Here is a 17,727-nt window from a genome sequence, read left to right as displayed (position 1 = left end):
GTGCACAACATTTAAGTAGGTATCTTTAGATAAACTGTATCAAAAAAAGGAGGTATTTTAACTAACAAACCCAATTTTCTAAATGCCATTTTCCTCCTTTTGAGAACAAGGTTTCAAACAGTTAGAAAGTCTCAATTTTCATGTGGCACAGATATTAATGAAATAATCAAAGAATAGTGGCATAGTCTATCTGGATATAAAGAACTGGCTGAGCAATATTCTAATTTATTGAATGGTAACATAACTCCCACATTCAAAATGCGCCTGTCAGTCAGTCTTTTGTTCAAGGAACCATGAATGGGACAGTCATAGAATGCAAGTATAGAATAGATGTAGCTATTTTGCTCAAGTGTGGGAGAATGTTTGCAAGGGTTCCAATCAGCTGTCACAACAGCCATCCGAACTACCGAGAGAGAGAAAAATAATAAGATTTGCACCATTCTACTCAAGTCACAGCACAAGAACGCTGCATGGAAAAAAAAATCACCCCCACTTTTGGAACCAAAACCACCTTCTACATTTGTATGGAAGGATGTGACTGATTAAAAACAGCACCAAACACCCCTTCTGACTGGTCAATCATGAACGACATCTCAAAATGATTCAAATACAGTCCTCACTCCAATTCTTATCCGCACTTGAAAGATCAGGAACTTTCAGCAATTCTCGCCATCTCTTCCGAACATGGCCGGACCAAAATGTCAAGAGTTATCACCCAGATGAAGCCCCTCTGAATAGGCCATTAGGGGGTTGATCATTTTGAAGCATGCAACCCAACTGCTCGTCACTGTTGTTAAGTTTAAACAGAATCAATGTCCTCGAAGTTACTGTTTTTAAATGTGTTTGTTGTTGCATGTTATCTAAGCCATATCTTGCAGCACAGATGTCAAAAGTTCCTGCATTTAAAACATGTGCAGTACTGGTTCATCCGCTTCTTCAAATGCACCAGTGAACACAAACATTGGAAAAGGGCAAGATTAAAAATTAATGGAAATACAGACGATTAAAAAAGTTATATATCAACACATGGGTTCATAATAAACTCGGTAGGCATTAGGACCCAAAGGAGTGCATTAGCTCTGCAGAAAACTGACCGCACCCATTCCTTCACAAAAGAGCCGACTGGGTTAGCCAAAAAAACATCAATTGCTACAAATGTGGGGTACGGGAGTCAAAGAAAACCCGCGCATTTTATGCTCCAAATAAAATCAGTTCTATTACAGCGGAAAAGAATTAACCGCTTCATTTAAAAAAAAAGACAACCCCAGGAACAGCACAGACTCAGTCACCCAGTGTAAAGTTAGTTTGAAAAAAAATAAAACTTCCAATTTTACAAGTCCAGGAAATAAAAAAAAAAATGTAGTTTTAAATAAATACAAAACTGGGTCAGATTTGATTATATTTAATACCTTTTTCGTGAAAACGAGTTTTACACAGCTTACAATTCAGTATATAATCCTGTAAACAAAACGTACGTCTTGGCTTCAGTTCCAAGCTTCGCCATTTTTTTCCTCGTTGGTTTTTTTTTAAAACAAGAGACAATGACCCAACCTCAGTACCACTTGGGGAGACGTATCAAAAATATCAATGCACTTTTAAGCCTCTTTCAGAGAGCGGTACAGATTCAACCCCCCACCCACCCCCATTTCACACAAACAAAAAAAAAAATCAGCACTCTTTGAAAATAATTTTCCAATTTTACCTCCCTAAAAAGTGTGTCCCCAAAAAAAGTTTTTTTTTTCCTGTCTGTGTTGCCAGAGCAATATTTGCTTTAAAAAGTCACGTTTGGACGATTGGTGATAAGTCACTCGTGTGGGTATTAAGGGGGGAAAATAAACAGTGGATTTGGTGTCCACGAGTGTTTGTGTGTGTGTGTGTGTCTGAGCGGCGAAAACCCACAAATGTGCTCTTGGCAGTAGTTTCAGTGCGACCTTCCCGGGTAAAGCCAGGTTTAGTGGCGCCCCCCCACCTTTCACACAGACAGCACCATCCCAATTCAGCTCCCTCATCTTATCAGGTGCAGCTAGAAGCAAACTTAGGGGGGAAAAAGACAAAAAAAAACCCAAAAAAAGTCCTAATCGCTTCTCGCAGTTAAAGGGAAGAAAAAAAGATGTTTTTTTTTTAAATATATATATATATATAAAAAAACACTCCCTTTTAGACCAGCCCCCAGTCTTGCCGCATTACAATACAATAACCGATGCACAAACCCCCTTTCTCAGGGAGAGGAAGGGGTTCACTCGTCCAGTCCTTTCCGCAGTCAGTCAATGTGAAGAAGCTTTATCATCACCTTCATCATCTTCCTTTAAACTGGTAGATCTCTAGATGATCGATCGGCCCCAATAGAACAAAAAATCCCACACCCCTTGCCCCTCTTCAGGTGATCCCCATTTGTTTCATGTTTTCTCTCCCCAACACCACCCACCCCCCAAACATGTGTCCACTTCTTTTATACAATAAAAAAGAGGGAGGTGAATTCAGGTTATTCCCCATTTGTTTCATGTTTTCTCTCCCCACCACCCCCCCAAAAATGTGTCCACTTCTTTTACACAATAAAAAAAAAAGGAGGGAGGTGAATTCAGGTGATCCCCATTTGTTTCATGTTTTCTCTCCCCACCACCCCCCCAAAAATGTGTCCACTTCTTCTACACAATAAAAAAAAGAGGGTGAATTCAGGTGATCCCCATTTGTTTCATGTTTTCTCTCTACCCCCAACACCACCCAACACCCCCCCAAAAATGTGTCCACTTCTTTTACACAATAAAAAAAAGGAGGGAGGTGAATTCAGGTGATCCCCATTTGTTTCATGTTTTCTCCCAGCACTCCCACCCACCCCCCCCCCAAAAATGTGTCCACTTCTTCTACACAATAAAAAAAAGGGAGGGAGGAAGGAAGAAGGTTCAGTTTCTTGAGAGTAGCAATAAATAAGTAGAAGATGAAGATGATGAGCCGACACATCACAAGAGGGAGCAACAGTTGGCGCAGCCCCTGCTCGGCCGGGCTCTCTTCTGCAGGGCCGCCCGGGTGGCGGTCTCGAACACCTCCCGCACCCCTTCCTTGGTCTTGGCCGAGCACTCCAGGTAGTCGTAGGCCCCGATGCGGACGGCCATGGCCCGGCCGTCCTCGGTCCGCACCGGCTCCTGCTTCATGCGGGCCAGCTCGTTGCGGACGTTCTCGTCGTGGCGCAGGTCCTTCTTGTTGGCCACCAGGATGATGGGCACGTTGGGGCAGAAGTGCTTGACCTCGGGCACCCACTTCTCCGGGATGTTCTCCAGCGAGTCCGGGCTGTCCACCGAGAAGCACATCAGGATGACGTCGGTGTCCGGGTAAGAGAGGGGCCGCAGCCGGTCGTAGTCCTCCTGGCCGGCCGTGTCCCACAGGGCCAGCTCCACCTGCTTGCCGTCCACCTCGATGTCGGCCACGTAGTTCTCGAAGACCGTGGGCACGTAGACCTCGGGGAACTCGTCCTTGCTGAAGACGATCAGCAGGCAGGTCTTGCCGCAGGCCCCGTCCCCCACCACCACCAGCTTCTTCCTGATCGCCGCCATGGCCCCGCCGGCCAGCTCCCCCAGCAAACCCCTCCTCAGCCGGGCTTCGCAGACAAGAGGCTTGCTATCCGTGTGAAGACCGGTCCGTCCGCATCCGCCTTTCATTCAACTCGTTCACCGGCTTGGGATGGACTGGACTGGACTAGACTGCACTGACTCGCACCAGCATCCAGATCACAAGCAACACCCCCCCCAACCTTATCTCCACCGCTTTTTAAACAGGCAGCCCTTTCTCCTAAATATAGCAACCCAATGGGAGGCTCCTGGCTGAGCTCATCGGCTGCGAGCGCTCCACTGATTGGGAGCTGAGCTGCTGCTACTGCTGCTGCTGCTGGCGGGGTGGGAAGTGCAATCGATTAGTCAGCTCCCAGACAAGGAGGAGATCTCAGTCAAAACACCCTTTCCTTCCCCCTGTCTTAATAGGGAAACTTTTACAGCTCTATCCCCAAACCTGCACTTTTGCACCCGACTACTCGGGTGTGCTCAATTTTTTTTTATATATATATATATTTTAAAAAAGGATTCCTATAATGCCCTTCTATTTCGTTTTCTCTCTCGTCCTGTTGTGTGTAAACCATATGAAGTCGCTCGCAGCTGTAAAGCGTGCTCGAAGCTGCTAGTATGGGAGGGGGTGGGGGGGGACAAAACCCAAACAAAAATAAAAATGAGCTGGAAAAACTCAGCATCTCTGACAGCATCTGCGGAGAGGGGCACAGTTGAACGTTTCGAGTCCCTATGACTCTTCAACAAAACTAAGGAAAAATAGAAAAGAGGTGAAATATAAACTGGTTTAAGGGGGGGTGGGACAGGTCGAGCTGGGTAGAGGGCCAGTGATAGGTGGAGATTGCCAAAAGATGTTATAGACAAAAGGACAAAGAAGTGTTGAAGGTGGTGATATTATCTAAGGAATGTGCTAATAGGTGACATTAAGGGTAGAAAGCAGGACGAGCAAGGTACAGATAGCCCTAGTGGGGGTGGGGGGGGGGGGGATCGAAATAGGCTAAAAGGTGGAGCTAAAACAATGGATGGAAATACATTTAAAAATAATGGAAATAGGTGGGAAAAGAAAAATCTATATAAATTATTCTGAAAAAAAAGGGGGATCGGAAAGGGGGTGGGGATGGAGGATAGAGTTCATGATCTAAAGTTGTTGAACTCAATATTCAGTCCGGAAGGCTGTGAAGTGCCTATTCGGAAGATGAGGTGCTGTTCCTCCAGTTTGTGTTGAGCTTCACTGGAACAATGCAGCAAGCCAAGGACGGACATGTGGGCATGAGAGAAGGGCGGAATGTTGAAATGGCAAGCGACAGGGAGGTCTGGGTCATGCTTGCGGACAGATCGAAGGTGTTCCGCAAAGCGGTCACCCAGTCTGCGTTTGGTCTCTCCAATGCAGAGGAAACCGCATTGGGAGCAGCGAGTGGCATCATCAGAACAGATGCGACGGAGGCGAAGGAACTGAGAGAATGGGATCGAGTCCTTCCGGAGAGCGGGGTGTGAGGAGCTGTAGTCGAGGTAGCTGTGGGAGTTTTGGGAGCTGTGGGTTTTGAAGAAGTATTGGGGAAGCCATGTGGATGTTTTTATTATAGGTGAGTCGGGCCGGGGTGGGGACATCACCGGTCTGCACAGGATGGCAGCAATTATTCTTCAATCGCTGCTCCAGCTACAGCTGATCCGGCCAAAACTTAAATAATTTCTACAAAAATAGCTGGAAAAACTCAGCAGGTCTGACAGCATCTGCGGAGAGGAAGACAGTTAACGTTTCGAGTCTCTATGACTCTTCATCTGAACCAAGAAATATAGAAATGAGGTGAAATATAAGCTGGTTGAGGGGAGTGGGACAGGTAGAGCTGGAAAGCAATGAAGGCGAACAGGGAATCTTAGTTCTGTTGAAGAGTCATACGGACTCGAAACGTTAACTGTATTCCTCTCCACAGATGCTGTCAGACCTGCTGAGTTTTTCCAGCAATTTTTGTTTTTGTTTCAGATTTCCAGCATCCACAGTATTTTGCTTTTACCTTAGTGTTTAATTGACTGCCACTTCTCTTCCAGGAATGCCTACCTTGAAGAAGTACTGCTCTTCTCTCCGACAGGATGTCTGCTTGTCTCTTTTGCCCTGTTCGCCTTCATTGCTTTCCATTTCTACCTGTCCCACCCCCCCTCAACCAGCTTATATTTCACCTCATTTCTATATTTCTTAGTTCTGATGAGTCAAACGGGCTCGAAACGTTAACTGTGTTCCTCTCCGCAGATGCTGTCAGACCTGCTGAGTTTTTCCAGCTATTTTTGTTTTTGTTTCAGATTTCCAGCATCTGCAGTATTTTGCTTTTATCTTAAATAATTTATGGCTGCTTACACATGTGTGAAATGTTGCTGTTATGCAATCAGTGGTCAAGCGGAGTTTGAAATAGCAGCAGGGGGTGTTTATTATCAAATGCCCTTAAAATGAGAATATTGAAAACGTGGACTCAGCTTCCCACCCTAATTCAGCTCCATGCCCCAAGTGGCAGCGATTTTACCTGAATGGAGCATTCTCTATGCGGTTGTATAAATGTGTTGACAATTTAGTCGGAGTGCTGAGTGGATTCAGTCAATGCATGCCTAAATTGTTTGGGTTTCAATTGAATAAATTTATTAATTTGTCTTCACAATTAAATTAGTACTCAGTTTGGATTATGATTCCCCACCCTCCCTTATTAGTCTTGGGTTCTCACAGACTTCACCTTCCGAGGTCAAGCCGTGGATTCAGTCATGTAAAACTCTTGACGTTTTCATCTGGATATCAGTAAAAATTGGAGGTGGAGCTAGGATTTTGGAAGTGGGGACGAGAGAGAAAAGTTCATGTCGTTAAGTACTACATGATGATGTGAGTGTATCTGTTTTGGTAAAACAGTGGAATTTTCCTCTCTTGCCTATGTCAAATGATTTCAATGTGAGAGAACTTCGAAACACAATCGGCTCTCTGTTGATATTGTTTGATTTGCACCATCTGTTTGATAAAGTTGTTGTTGGTCACATTTGTCTTGAGTTGTTTTAAATAATTAAAATTGCACGGGCTTAAAATTTAAATATTTCTCTAAACTCATCTCTTAAAATCAACCCATAGTTTTCCAAGTACTTTTTGTGGTTTTAAAACACTGTACATTTATTTCTGATTCAGTTACCTGTAACTGAGGCCTGATGTTGCTTTACAGCAGTTTATTCAGATACATAGGGTAGTCAAAACAGTTTCCAGTTCAAGGGCAAGCTGATAAGAGAGTTTTTTTTCTCTTGACGTAAAAGGTTCAACAAACCTTACTTTATCTAGAAACACAAGGCACAATGGTGTTAGTTTAATTTGTATTTTGTCTGTGTGTGTTAAGGGGAAATCTGGGTTTTTGTTTCACTTTAGAATGTTGCCTGCAAGCCTGTGGGTTTATTTGTGCACCTGCATTTTAATGAGGTTTTACAACCCTTGAAATGGATAGCTGTGTTTCAAGAGGGGGTTAGTGGTTTAGGGAAGTTAAAACAAAGTAGGAAAAAAACTGCTGTTGCCTAGCAACATGAGACCCACAAAAGAGAAACAGAAAAAGCAGTTTGAGTTCGGTTAGTCTGTGGATACCACAGGGTGAGGAAAGTGGACAGGAGGAGGAACTGCAGAGAGCAGATTTCCCAAAAGAACAGAAGAAAGTCCCAGAAAACGTTAATGAAAGCGTTAATAGACAATTCAAAACACAAATGTAATTATGCCATTGTGAAATATTTAATTTTGTTTGCATTTTTGAAAAAAAAATAGATCATTATTTTGGGCATTGGAATTTTAGTCGCTTAGAAAATACTGACAATTAAAAAAAACTTTCAAAATACATTTTATTCAGAACCCAGTGGCCTGATTATGTAAAGACAGTCAAGAGTTTACATGTGTAAAGCCCATTATCAATAGGGATCCAGGAATTCATAATGGAAATAAGCTGCCAAAAAGACATACAAAAAGTGACAATGGAAAGCAAACTTCTACAGACAAGAGCAGCAAGTTTTAAAATATATATTTGTATGTTATTTGCATGTAACAATAAGCAAGGGAAAAGCGCAGTCTCTGTCACCATGTAATGTTGTAGTACAGCAGTATGTGTAACATATGTTTGAGTTACTTGATATGGTGACATCCATGTATTTGTTGTCCAGGAACTTATATCTCCCCTTGTGTCATTGTGTAGTATAGCTAGTGCAAAGCAAAAGTTGAGACTCAAGGGCAGTTAGGGATGGGCAATACATTCCGTCCCATGAATGAATATTTAAAAAAAACCTCCCCAAGCTTGTGATTTTGGTCTTGCATAACACTTTGTGTCCAATCTATGTCGTGTAACTGGCCAATAGTTAGTCATGAAGTTCTCTGTACAAAAGTGGTAGTCAATCTGTCTTACTTTGACAGGAGATCTCATCATATGACAGATCTGCTTACCATAGCTTTAATTCTTAACACGAAGACTAATTTTCTGACAAGTGAAACCTTTCTTCCTGTTTTTATTTCAGCAAATAAAAGCCTACTTCAGTCCGCTACTGGAAAAAACTTCAAGCTGGACAAGAGCGCCATCCGCAGATACAAAGTAGTATTAACCAATTTTCATTTTAACTCTTATCGCCAGTGGTGGCAGAGCGCAATGGAAAAACCAAGGGATGGGAAACTGAGCGAATGATATTCTGGACATTCAAAAGTGCTCTTGTAAAAATAACTCAAGTTATATGAAAATCGACGGCAATATAGAAATTAGCACAGGTGTGACTGCCTGATTTTTTTTTCAGGGGTTAATGTGCATCTGCTCAATTAACCCATATATAATGGCTGATCAAGAGTCAGGCACAACCTTGGCTGACGTGGTTCGAGTTTAAAGGGAGGTCAGTTGATTGGGAACTTTTGCTAAAACTGTACAAGACACTGGACCACACCTAGAATACTGTTGTTGTTTTGGTCCTCTTATCTAAGGAAAGATATACTGGCATTAGATAGAGTCTAGAGAAGGTTCACTAGGTTGGTCCCAGGTATGAAGGGATTTTCTTTATGAGGAGAGGTTGACTAGGTTGGGTCTGTACTCATTGGAGTTTAGAAGAAAGTTGATTGGGAACATGAACAAAAGGAGGTTTTAACAGCAAGTTATGTACCCATCCCGTGGAGCAAATGCCCTGGGATCCCAAAACGGCAATTGCCATTTGTTACATTTCAGAATATCTCCCAAGGCAGTATCTGCATATTAAGGCATCACCTGATTTTGAGTTTTTTTTATCCAACAACAATGAAGCAGCCCTTTTAAATAGTGAATGCAGCCTTTGAGAGCTGTAGCTGGACAATTATTTCCTGTCTCCTCCCACTGACAAAAGAGCTCCCAGCACAGGGTCAATTGGGCTGAGAGTTTACAAAGGCTACACAATGAAGTTGACGTCAGAAATCCCACAAGTGTGGTCCTGCATGTTAATAAGCCTGGGAAAAATCAGTTCTGAAACACCCACATTAGATCTCGAGCCAACAAGTAATTTCAAACAGTAATCAATAATAGGTATAGCTAATGAAATAATACTAATTAACAAAGGCAAAACCCAAGGGAATGCTGCTACATCTGGCAACTCGCAGCTCTGAAGATGAAGCATCTGTCTAAAAAACTACAGTTTGTATTTTTGGTTTCTCCTGGCAATTCGCACTCACTTCATTTGCATAGTAAAGGTAGGGTTGGCACCAACATCATAATTTTCTCTGCTTTGGGTGATTTACACGCTTTTATTTCATTAATGCAACAAATATTTCACCAACATAAATAGGCTTGCTCAGCAAATGTGTTAAAGGTATTGCTTAGAAAAGGAGAATTTGTATTCATTTAAAATTAAATGGCTTTTTTTTATATATATATATATAGCGTAGAATGCTACAAAGCAGTTTACTCCCAAACCTACACATTCTCAATCTCAAATTGACCATTTGTAGGGGGCACAATACTGCAGCGATAGAAGAAACAATAGATCGAGAATCGCACCCCAGGCTGTTTTCATGAGCTGCATTGTACAATTTAATTTTTGTGACCGGCTTTCATTTTGCACTATAGCACGTTGTTCAAATAACATTTTATCTACGTGATATTTGTAGCTACATCATAAATTTGTCATTTGTAACTACATTAATGAATTCACCACGAATAATGCAAATCTTTTGCTGAAAAATCTTTAAGAAAAATGAAAATTGATGGTGCTTGTCTCCACAAATGATGCCTAAACAACTGAGTTGTTTCCATTGTTCGCTGTTTTTGTATGTGATTTGCAGTATTTAGATTGATGATCAGTTAATCTAGGTTCGCCTGTGCTGGTGCAATCTCTAGCAGCAACTGCAGAAACACGGTGACCCGGTCCATTGAGATTGTCCACAGTTTGAAGTGAATGAACGGTAAATAAATCAGGAGACCGCTCAGCATGAACAAAAAGACAAACAAGTGTTCAATCTGAGGATCGCCAATGACCGGCATCACGACCAAGGAGACTGAAATAATTAGCAGGAACACCGGGATAAACATCGGCACCTATAAGGAGAGCGAATATTTTCAATAAATGCACCATAAGACATCGATTTCCTTTCTTCTTCTTCTACCATTTTGGTACCTTTAGCAAATTTTGGCATCTTTTTATGCAGACAGTAACTGCTAAAATATATATTTTCTTAGATAATATAATTGTGTACTTCTTTCATAGTTTGTAGGAGGTCCTAATAGACCTCAGCATTCCAGCCTGACTTGGTTTGAAAATTGCATATTATCAGTTTAAAAATCTCTGCCTCTGCCTGTGCGGCTTCAGTTCCACGGCTGCACCCCTCACACTTGCCAAGGAAGCTGCTTGCTGCCTCTTTAACTTTTAATTTGCTTCCACGAATTGCAACTCCGCACCTACTGACTGCACAGCGCCCTCTGCCTCTCTCGCAAATGGCAGCGCAAGGGGACACATGTAAAGGTCACCACAAAAACTAGCCTGAGAAAGGAAGGAAACCCAACTAAGAGTCTAAGTTGGTTGCGGGAGACCGTGACCCCAATATTACAGCTGGAGGGTGAAGATTATATCAGTGGAGGTAAAGGCGTACAGTCGCAAAGTGCACTTCTGCAGAGGAGTCACTCTGAAGATCCAGACAGTGAAACCATAGCAGGCAATGACCAAGCCAAGAATCACCATTTGAACGACTCTGTGTGGGCCACCATCCATTCGGGCCCCACCTTCTGGAACTGCCATCTTAAATCTTGCTCACTTTCTCAAAAGCCCCTCCTCAAGCATATTTTCAATCATCCCCAGATCTACCCGTGCTCAATTTTTTTTCCCCCCCTCTGCCTTCAGACGATTGCAACATTTAAAGCGTTACAAGGTGGAAGTTGTCACTGTTTAGCCCAAAGAAATAATTGTTGCTTTTAATTTTAGACCCTCTAAAATATTTCATCAAAGACAAACAAAATTAATGCAAAATAGCTTGTAATTGCTACAATGCACTTATTCTTATCACGGCCACCTTGTGTTCGGTTAACAATATGCAAATACCATACACAGCATTCTCCAACCAACCATTCTGCAGCTACCCTCCCCCTACCCCACTCATTCCAGCACTCACCACATCCATTCAATGCATCTTCTTTAGCTGAGAGAATTATATTTTTGAAGAGTGTTTGTGATGCTGTCTTTCCTTTCCACCCCATCTCCTAGCTCTCTTTCCTGTCCAGGGTCTTTGAAAGTATTGTGTTTCCCAAATTTGTGCTTGCAACTCCATGTTTGAATCCTTCAATCAGGTTTCCACTCCTGCCAGCAAACTGAAACTTCCCTAATCAAAGTCACAACTTACATCCTCTCTGACTGTCTTGCACTATCCTTCCTCATTCTTCTCTTCCCATCTGCAGCAGAATACATCGTCGGCCAGTCCCCAACAATGGCTTCTCTTCCAGATCCCATAATGCTACCCCTTGAACCACAAGGATTTGTACTTGGCTTACTCCCATCCCTGAGCTACATCCTGCCACTTGGCAACATCAACCAAAGACTTGAGATTCCATATGTATGCTGGTGACGCCCAGCTCTTCTGCTTCACTTCTCTTTCAGCCCTACCACTGCTTATCTGACACCCTCCAGTTCAACATTGGGAAGATCGTCTTTGGATCACACCACACACACACACACACACTGTGTCCTTACCACCAATTCCATCCCCCTCGCTGGCCACTGTCTCAGGTTGAACCAGACTGATTGTAACCTCCGCATCCTATTTGACCCTGAGCTGAATTTATAACCCCACATCCTCTTCATCACAAAGACCACTGCCGACTTCCATTTCTATATCTTCACCTGTCTCCACATCTACTCCTAAAATTCTCATTCATGTCTCTGTCACTTCCAAACTCAACAATTCCAGTGCTCTCCTGTCTGACCTCCCATTCTCCAATTTCAATAATTTTCAGCCAATCCAAAACTCTGCATCCCATACCCAATCCCACACCAACTCCCGTTCACGCAGCACAGCATGCTGAACATTTACCTGATAACGATCATAATGTGATCAAGCTCTTGAAGGGAGAAGTGCAAAACAAAGATTCTAAATTTAGATAAGTCTCACTTCAATGCGAGAACCAGAAACTATCCACAATAAACTGAGCAAGTTTGTTTATGGGTATCACAACAGATGATCAGTGGGAGGTGTTCAAAAAAAGAATTTAATGTGATACAGAAACCATTTATAACCCTAAGGGACAAGAGCCCTACTTGTTAATTAAAATACAGCAATGGACAACTAAAGAGGCAAGAGACAACATAAAACTAAAAGAAAAGGCATACAAAAATGCAGGGGGAAAAAAAACCACACATATCCACAAATGGGGAAGATACAAAGAACAGCAAAGGATGACAAAAGAAATTAGTAAGATCAACAAAAAGGGAGTCTGAAAAGAAACTTGCAATGGATATTGAAATCAATGCAAATTTTTATGATTATATTAGGAAAAAGAAATTGCTTTAAAACTGGTAATGCTGATATTGTCAATGAAAATATGGAAATGGCAGACATATTGAATAATAACTTTGTGTTAGTATTTACTGTAGAGGAGAAGATCAGTATGGCAGAAGTCCCAAGGAAACAGATGTCGAATTAGGGACAGGGAGTCACCAAAATTAGTGTAAGCAACATAAAAGTAACATAGAAAATAATGGCACTAAAGAGTGACAAATCCTCAGAACCATATGGTTTCAGTCCCAGGGTTTTAAAGGAAGTAGGTCAGAACATTTTAGATGGGGCTAACCATAACCTTCCAAAGTTCTCTCAATTTGGGAATTGTTCCTTTAGATTGAAAAATTGTCAGGAAATTACTGGAGCTTATACTTAAGGATAGGGTAACTGAACATCTTTAAATTGTTCAGATGATCAGAGAGAACCAGCATTGGTTGTTTTTAGGAGGTGACTAACGTAGTGATCAGGAAATGTCTATGGATATTATTTATATGGACTTCCAGAAGGCATTGGACAAAGTCCCTCAAAAAAGCCTGTTAGCTAAAGTTGAAGCCCATGGAATTGAAGGCAATTTACCAACGTAGATAGGAAATTGGTTGACAGAGAGTAGGGATAAAGAGCAGGTACTCCAATTGGCAAGATGTGATTAGTGGTGCCCCTCAATGACTTGTATTGGGGCCACAACCGTCCCCTATAATGACTTGGGTGATGGAATAGAAAGGCACATATCCAAATTTGCCGATGACACAAAGATAAGCGATATTGTCAGCAATGCAGGTGGAAGAATAAAATTACAAAAAGATATTGATAAATTAAGCGAATGGGCAAATATGTGGTCACCAACTTTGGACCTAAAAAGGAGAGAACAGGATAATTTTCAAGTGGTGAAAAGCTAAGAACAGTGGCAGTCCAGCGACTTGGGGCCCAGGTATAAAGATCATTAAAATGCCAAGAACAGGTATAGAAAAGAGAAAAAGTTTGCAGGGCTGTGGGGAAAGGGCAGGGTGTGGGACTAGCTGAGGTGCTATTGCAAAGAACCAGCATGGACAAGATGCACCGAATGTTCTCTTTCAGTGCTGTAATTGTTCTATGGGCAGAATCTTCGGCTCGGCGAGTGGAAGGTGGGCCCGCTCGCCGAAGCGTAAAATGACACGGGGTTACACCGGGCGTGCGTCCTGACGTCACCACGCGTCATTTAGATTTTCAGTTCGGCGGGCACGCAGACAAATCAGCTGCGCGCCCGCCAAACTGTCAAAGGCCTATTAAGGCCTGTCAAAAAGCAATTAAGGCAATCAGCTGAGCTGCCCGTCCAACCTTAAGGTTGGCGGGGGGGCAGGCGAAGAGCCCAGGCGGCCTTCGCATTTTTCATGGAATCTCATCCACGGGCGGGATGAGGTTTCATGAATGACATCAAATTTTCAGAAAATTTTTTATTAAAATGAATGCACGTGTCCCAGCTCACGTGACAGTTTCACATGAAGGGACATGTCATAAAATATTTTTCAACGCTCTATTAAACTGTTTAAACTTAAAACTAATCTCCGTGGGGCAGCTCTGTGCCTCAGGGAGATCTCTGCGCTCTTTCACGGGCATGTGCAAAAGAGTGCACTCCTGACTCAAGCAACCCGCCTCCCCCCCTCCCCCCAAACCGCACAGGGAGCGCACAGCCTTAATTGGCCCGCCCGCGTAAAATGGCGACACCCAGCCGATCGGGGATGTCCGCCCCCGCACAACCCCCCCGCCAATGGGGGGAAAATTCTCCCCTATGGTTCTGTGGGCAGAATTTTGCCCTCGTCGGGCCCGGGAACAGGCAAGAAACCTGCCTACGCCCATGATTGGGCCCTGACCGCGATTTCACGCTGGCTGGCTGGCCAATTAGCAGCCAGCCCGAGTGGAATGCGTGCTGCAGCGATGCCAGGGTGTGGCGAGAGGAGTGCGAGCGTTGAAGCTTGTGCATGCGCACGTGGGTGCACGCAGTAAAAGCTTCATCTCAGGGAGCTGAAGATTTTTATCAATAGAAATAAAGATTTTTAAAATAATGAAAACATGCCCCCTCGTGTGACTCTGTCACCTGAGCAGGGACATGTTAAATATGAGTGTAAAAAGTTTTTTTTAATCACTGGTTGGAACCTCATCCCGCCCGTGGATGAGGTTTCACCAAAAGTGCAAAGGCCGCTTGGCCTTTTTGCCAGCCCACCAACCGAACAATTGAATGAGCAGCGAAAATTTCCAATCAATTAGTTGACTAAGGGCCTTAATAGGCTGTTTAATTGAAGGCAGGGCACTGCTGGCGGGGCACGCACCCGCCGACTGAGATATCGTGTGATTGCGCGATGACGCCAGAATGCTCGCCCAACTTCATCGCGGGTCATTTTACGCTCGAGCGTGCTGAGCGCACGCCCGCACACCGAGCAAAATATTTTGGCCGACGACTGCACTGGCTCCCGGTCCCTCAGCACTTCTAATGTTTCTGTTTGAACCTCTTCGTGGTCTTAGCCCTCCCATTTTCTGTAATCTTCTCCAACAATCAGAGAACTCTGCATTTCTCCAACTCTGGTTTCTTGTGCATCCCTACCACCACTGGTCATGTCTTCAGCCACGTACCATCCAATTCAATCACTAAATCTCTCTGCTTCCCTTTCTTTTTCCCAAGTGCCCCCCCCCTTAAAGCCCACTTCTTTAGCCAAGCTTTTAGTGACCCCTTGTAATATCTCCTTACTTGCTCAGCCTTCATTTTTTTTTCTGTCTGATTACAACTCTGTGAAGTGCCTTGGAATATTTTTCGATGCTAAAGACTCTAATAAATTCAAGTTATTATTGTTGTTGGATACTGAGAAGAGTGAGATGGATTGCAGCGCAGATGAAAACTTGAACTTTATTTTGTTAATCCAGACCAAACAAGTTTATATATTAAAAATATATCTGACACATTTTACAATAATAACAACTTGCATTAATATAGCACCTTTAATATAGTAAAAGATCCAAAGCTTGCTGAAAGGAGCATTATTAAACAAATTTTGACTCCGAACCTCTTGAGGAGATATTAGGAGGTGAACAAAAGCTTGATCAAAGGGGCAGGTTTTAAGAAGCGTCTTAAAGGAAGAAAGAAAGCTTTGGGGGAGGGGGGTGGAATTCCAGAACTTAGGACCTAAGCAGTTGAATGCATGGTTGCCAATGGTGGAGCAATTGAATTGGAGGAGTGCAGAAATCACCAAGGGTTGTAGGCTGAAGGAGTTTACTGAGAAAGGGAGAGGTGAGGCCCTGGAGGGATTTGAACGAGTATGAGAATCTTAAGGCATTGCTAAACCTGGAGCCAATGTAGGTCATCAAACATAGGTGTGATGAGTAAATGGGACTCGGTGCAATTTAGAATACGGTAGTGGAAGAGGACTTCTGATCTATGGTGGCCAGTTGCACATTGGTTTTCATTGTCTGTCTATAGGAAAGGGTGCAGAGACAGTCTGTAATGCTATGCACTTCTTATGCCTGATGGCACTGGTGAACTGATAGGTCTGGCGAGCGGTATTTGGAATTGATTCTTGCATTGGAAGAGAAAGACTGGATCTGTTGTAGTGCAAGTTCCCAGTTGGGTCTGTGACACCCAGTATTTAAGGAAAGATATCAGCTTCAGGGATGTACAATTGCAGCTCTGGGATCTACTCTGATTAATACAGTGTCATTTTTTTTTTGCTTAAAACAACTCGTGCAATCCAGAAGTTTGACTGAAAAAATGTTGATAAAACAGCAGAAGGAGGCATTCTTCAACATTGAATTAAGTGGAATAGACTGCACAGTAAACTTAGGACCTCCAAGGCAGAATTCAAAACTGAAACTAAAACTAAATTAAATCCCACCCAAAGATGCTGGCTTTTCTTTTCCTACACCTAAGAATTTCAAGTTTCCTGCAGCTTAAGTTTATGTAAGTGCGTTGTATATCTGCTGAAACGCGTTTGTCCATTCTCTCATAGTGAACCAATAGCCATAAGGCACCGGGTATGTTTGCGTTATGGGAAATTGTATCTGATGTAACAAATAATTGAAGCTGCTGTTAGCAATGGTGAACATTTACAAATGTACTAGCAAGAAAGTAACAGTATTAAAATAAATCTTACTTTGAAGGACCGGTGAAGATGTGGCTTCTTAATTTTCAGTTTCAGCAACGCAGCAAACGTTAGACTATAAAAAATCCAAGCTATAAAACTTTTGAGAGACAAAAAAAATACATTGTTAATGAGTAGACAGGGGTTCTAGCAGAGTCTGCACAACTTCAAAAAGAAACCATTTAATAAATTAATGTACTGCCACTTATTTTCTAAATGTACACTTATATCATGGTGCCTCGCCCTCTGGGTACACACATTTGGAAAATTGACTTGCCGTTCAGGGTCCCAACTAAATATTGGGTAATCTTTATGGGTCTTTTAGACCAGCCTAAGGCATTGTAAATGTCCTTTAAATTCAACGGAACATCTTGGGATAAATTTTCATCTTCAGCACTCCTGACACTGAGATTTGCTCTCCAGGAACAAATTCTAGGAATTCAACCTACTGGTGTGGCATTCACTAGACTCCTAAATCCCATTTTTTGGAATTGCACTGTATCCAGGGATTATTCTTGTAATGGTATTTCATATTGTATCATCAGTTGAGGTAAATTGTTTGCTCGGCAGCTCAGGCAGTGTTTTCAAATGTTTAGTTGATAATTCTTTTGTTGAGGGAACAGTGAAGATGCAAGGAGGGCGATTCATGTAAGGAGTCTAAGGTATAATTACGTGAAGGACTCCTGAATCAGATCCTTAATCAGGATCTGTGCATCGCCTTCTCTGAACCCCCTTTGCACACAGACCGGGACTTCTGGAGGACAAATAAAAACTTACTGAAAACAGAGCTGCAGTAGTTGCCTGTCCCTTTAAATGCTTCTGCACTTAAGCCTAATGTCTTCTGTCTTCCAATGCCTAATTGATATAGGAATAAGGAGCAAGTCTACTTGCATGAATGTTGTGAGAAAGATCCAAAATTGAAACATTGGAAAACAATGAAAAAGAGTTTTTTGCTAAGGCTGTGCTCTTTAAAATGATCTTGGGTGATCTTCTTTGGTGCTGCTCATGGTAAAACAAACGAACACGCTATTTTATACTGACAACACACATGGGTGTATTAATTGCTACTAAGCCAGAGCTGTGCTTACCTGGT

General features: G+C 42.6%; 2 protein-coding genes across 2 annotated transcripts in view; both read right to left on the bottom strand.

Annotated features, from left to right (window-relative positions):
• Positions 1-2,898: 2,898 nt before the first annotated feature.
• Positions 2,899-3,654, bottom strand: LOC144680501 (rho-related GTP-binding protein RhoB-like). The gene has a single exon (XM_078541543.1). The coding sequence runs from the start codon at positions 3,651-3,653 to the stop codon at positions 2,958-2,960; it is 696 nt and encodes a 231-aa protein (XP_078397669.1). The 5' UTR covers position 3,654; the 3' UTR covers positions 2,899-2,957.
• A 5,770-nt stretch (positions 3,655-9,424) lies between these two features.
• The window catches only part of LOC144680404 (b(0,+)-type amino acid transporter 1), a 35,480-nt gene continuing 27,177 nt past the window's right edge, over positions 9,425-17,727 (bottom strand). Inside the window, exons 5-6 of the mRNA XM_078541373.1 lie at positions 16,647-16,734; positions 9,425-10,084 (exon numbers count right to left, since the gene is read on the bottom strand). Of these exons, the coding sequence (XP_078397499.1) occupies positions 9,851-10,084; positions 16,647-16,734 (322 nt within the window). The 3' untranslated portion in view covers positions 9,425-9,850. The remainder of the gene's footprint in view (positions 10,085-16,646; positions 16,735-17,727) is intronic.

Source organism: Cetorhinus maximus, chromosome 5 (genome assembly GCF_964194155.1).
Source record: "Cetorhinus maximus chromosome 5, sCetMax3.hap1.1, whole genome shotgun sequence".
Lineage (NCBI taxonomy): Eukaryota > Metazoa > Chordata > Chondrichthyes > Lamniformes > Cetorhinidae > Cetorhinus > Cetorhinus maximus.
The sequence above is the reverse complement of the archived record's forward strand: the minus strand, read 5'-3'. Positions and strand labels throughout refer to the sequence as shown.

Excerpts from the sequence above, each read along its gene's own strand:
- LOC144680501 (XM_078541543.1), bottom strand. The coding sequence starts at position 3,653 with ATGAAAGGCGGATGCGGACGGACCGGTCTTCACACGGATAGCAAGCCT.